General features: G+C 40.8%; 1 protein-coding gene across 1 annotated transcript; it reads left to right on the top strand.

The window, feature by feature from the left end:
• Positions 1 to 614: 614 nt before the first annotated feature.
• LOC116013491 (CBL-interacting serine/threonine-protein kinase 6-like) lies at positions 615 to 2,524 on the top strand. Its single transcript, XM_031253277.1, has one exon. The coding sequence runs from the start codon at positions 954 to 956 to the stop codon at positions 2,235 to 2,237; it is 1,284 nt and encodes a 427-aa protein (XP_031109137.1). The 5' UTR covers positions 615 to 953; the 3' UTR covers positions 2,238 to 2,524.
• The last annotated feature ends 1,402 nt before the right edge of the window (positions 2,525 to 3,926 follow it).

Here is a 3,926-nt window from a genome sequence, read left to right as displayed (position 1 = left end):
ATTTCCACGATCACGTTGACTTGCCTCTTTATCGTGCATATTTTTCCACCCGCGTTCGCTCCAGGAGGCACGGGAGAATCGTCACTTGTGAGAATCGAACCCGGGTTGGGTTCTCCCGAATTCTTTCCTATAAAGAGAGCTTACTTGTCACTTGAGTTACCCCATTGAATTACAATTAGCATATTAATATTAATTAATATACCTACAATTAATAAATTATGTACTTGCAGTTAACACTTAGCATATTATATACTTTCAATTTATTTATAGGTATATACTATATAATATAAGTGTTAATTGAATGTAAATAATCTAAATATAATTTTAGAGGCATGGTATAATTTTGCCAGAATGAATTGCTTTTGTTTCTTCCATTGACTGACATAATTGCATTTTTTGGTGTGATTCAGTAACTAATTTAAACTTTATTCCTTACCTTTTTAACTATTTTTTGGTGTGATTCAGATACCGCAGATTCCTAATCCGCTTAAGATCTCGCCCGTTTCGCCAGACGGCAGCATGATATGCAACACTCTACACTACACTCGGATTGAGACAAGTAATTTGACATATTTATCCCTGAACAGCCTATAAATTTAACGCTAAGTCCCAGTCCCTAAACAGGAAGAAAAAAAAAACACAGAGATGAAATAAAAACGTTTCCTTGTTTGTGTTCCGTGGCCCCCACTAGGGAATGCAGAGAGATGAAAGATTTTCCGGTTTCTAAACCGCTCGTCGGCGCCGGGAGACCGCACAAACTATCGCACATCGGCGGCAGGAATTGTCACCGGAAACACGTCGAGGACGGGTGAATACATACGATCTATTTTGCTTCGTACATTTCCTAATCTTCTGTTTTATAGACTTTTATTATTGTTCCCAAAATTGAACACTCAAATTAGCTTTGAAAGGAGTAACGAATAGAGAAGGAAAGTTCAAAATTGGAATCTGAAATGGCAGCCGAGGAAAAATGCAGTGTTTTGTACGGGAAATACGAGCTGGGGAGGTTTCTAGGGCATGGAACCTTCGCGAAGGTGTACCACGCGCGGAACGTGCACACGGGGAAGAGCTCGGCGATGAAGGTCGTGGGGAAGGAGAAAGTGGTGAAGGCGGGGATGATGGAGCAGATAAAGCGCGAAATCTCGGTCATGAGTATGGTGAAGCACCCCAACATCGTCGAGCTCTACGAGGTCATGGCCAGCAAGACGAAGATTTACTTCGCCATGGAGCTCGTCCGCGGCGGCGAGCTGTTCGCCAAGATCTCCAAGGGGCGGTTGCGCGAGGAATCGGCGAGGAATTACTTCCACCACTTGATTTCCGCGGTAGATTTCTGTCACAGCCGCGGGGTTTACCACCGGGACTTGAAGCCCGAGAATCTGTTACTAGACGACGATGGGAACTTGAAGGTAACGGATTTCGGACTCAGCGCGTTTTCCGATCACCTCCGTCACGACGGTCTGCTGCACACCACGTGCGGGACGCCGGCCTACGTGGCGCCGGAGGTGATCGGGAAGAAGGGCTACGATGGGGCCAAGGCTGATATATGGTCTTGTGGGGTTATTCTCTATGTTCTCTTGGCAGGATTTTTGCCCTTTCAAGATGATAACGTGGTAGCTATGTACAGAAAAATTTACAGAGGGGATTTCAAATGCCCGCCCTGGTTTTCATCAGACGCTAGGAAATTGATCACCAAGATGCTGGATCCCAATCCGAATTCGAGAATCTCCATTTCCAAGATTATGGATTCTCCCTGGTTCAAGAAATCTGTCCCCAGGGCTTTAAGGAGCAAGGAAGAGGAAGAGTTTACTGTGGAAGATGAAAGCTGTTTGGGGAAGACTAAGGAAATGGAATCCTTGAATGCTTTCCATATCATCTCCTTGTCTCAGGGGTTCGATCTGAGCCCGCTGTTTGAGGAGAAGAAGAAGAGGATGGAGAAGGAGGATCTAAGGTTCGCGACTACTAAGCCCGCTAGCAGTGTGATTTCCAGGCTAGAAGAGGTGGCAAAAACGAGTAATTTTAGCATAAAGAAGAGTGATTCTAGTGTTAGGTTGCAGGGTCACGAGAGTGGGAGGAAAGGGAAGCTTGGAATATCTGCAGATTTATTTGCCTTCTCTCCTTCATTTTTAGTTGTGGAGGTGAAGAAGGCTAGTGGCGATACTCTAGAATACAATCAGTTCTGCACCAAAGAGCTTAGGCCAGCGCTTAAGGACATTGTTTGGACCTCTCCCTCTACTTGAGTAAATACAGTTATGGTTCCTAATTCAGGTGTGGATTCAAGACTCTTGCTTTGCAGGATGAATTTAGATTGTCTGCTTCTAGTTCTTACCCTTTTTTAGTTGAAATGAATTGGTATGTTTCAAATATGAATCAGTTTAGGTTTATTCTTGATCCCATTAGCTTTTCTTGTGCCCATCCATTGCAATTTGCAAACTTGTAGGTTTGTATTGGTGTGATTTGTGTATTGTGGACATGAACACTGTTGTTGTTGAATCAAATTTGTATATATTTCACAATTTGCAGAATACTTGTTCTTGTTCATGTTACATTTTGACAAGTTTGTAGTAATATTGTAATGATTGTGTTGTAACTTGGTTTTGGTAAGTGATGGTGTGATTATCAAATAATATTCATCACCTAATCTTTAAGGACATTGAACTTGATTGTGAGACTATATATTATATGCTCAATAATAAGATTATCAGCCTCACAGACTTAGCTCACTTGTTCAGTAAGCAGTATTTGGGGTAACAATAATAAAACCATCACGAATAGACATAGATGGTATGCTGTATGATCATGATTTGTTTGAATCATTTTAAGTGCATTTTTGAAATATATTTCACCATATGATTTCCCTTCAATGAGTGGTTGAAATTTGTGGATGGAGATCATGGATAGCCTTTTTTACTTTTACTAAACTTCTCCTAATTATTGTACTTTCAAGTGTAAACACTTGTAGATGATTTGAAAGGAGCCTTGTCAATGTTCATTCTCTATACTTCTATTCTTCTTCCCCAAAAGGTTGAATCCCCAATCTCAGGACCTCCCACACCTCGGCCTGACAGAGCATTTGGAAGGATTTAAATCACTGTAACTCAGTGACTCAACATACAAGGTTCTGTACTTCTATTCTGTTTTTATGATAAGTATGCAATATCATTCTTATCTTTCTCACTGACTGATAAAACAAGTTGCTTGATTTATAACTTTACATCAGTTTCTTGAATGTATTACATATGCATAAGTGATTTGGTCTTCTTGGGCAACAACTTTCTCCTTGGTGCTATTAGGTGGCTGCTCATCTTTTCACATGCATATGCATGTATCCTAACTTCCTTATGTCTTATTGCTTGAAATCTTGCTGGCCAGAGTATATAGGACCCCTGGTGTCATTCAAACTTTCTTATTTTTTGTTTGACCATAGGTTTCTCGGTCTGGTATACTAGGACCCTATATACCGAGAATAATCCTGTGGGTAGGACCTTATTAAGGGTGACAAAATATTTTTTTTAAAAATAAATTTTGAGGCAGTTACTTTCTTTATGGTATTTTAGAAAATGATTGCAGATGGTTGCACACTATTGACGCCCTTACAGGGGTAAGTAAACCCGCCTTGTAACCCTGGTCAGCAAAATACCACAAGTAAAGCAGTTTAGGTTATTCATAGCTGACCGGTTCAAACTAATGGGACAACAATTCAAACTCGTGACCTTATAGTTACAAGTGTGGATCTCTTGTCATCTTAGTTTGGGTTACCCCTGTTAACGCCCTATTCAATGAATTTGAAGGAACCATCCCTTCCTATCATTACCCCTTTTGGGTGTTTGGTGATGAACATCATTTGATTGGTGAAACTATACACTAAAACTGCAAAACCTTTAATACTAAGGTTTTAGTGAAAATGGGGCCGAATGGTAGTGTGTGAT

This window comes from Ipomoea triloba, chromosome 3 (assembly GCF_003576645.1).
Source record: "Ipomoea triloba cultivar NCNSP0323 chromosome 3, ASM357664v1".
Classification (NCBI taxonomy): Eukaryota; Viridiplantae; Streptophyta; class Magnoliopsida; order Solanales; family Convolvulaceae; genus Ipomoea; species Ipomoea triloba.
The sequence above is the reverse complement of the archived record's forward strand: the minus strand, read 5'-3'. Positions and strand labels throughout refer to the sequence as shown.

Excerpts from the sequence above, each read along its gene's own strand:
- LOC116013491 (XM_031253277.1), top strand. The coding sequence starts at position 954 with ATGGCAGCCGAGGAAAAATGCAGTGTTTTGTACGGGAAATACGAGCTG.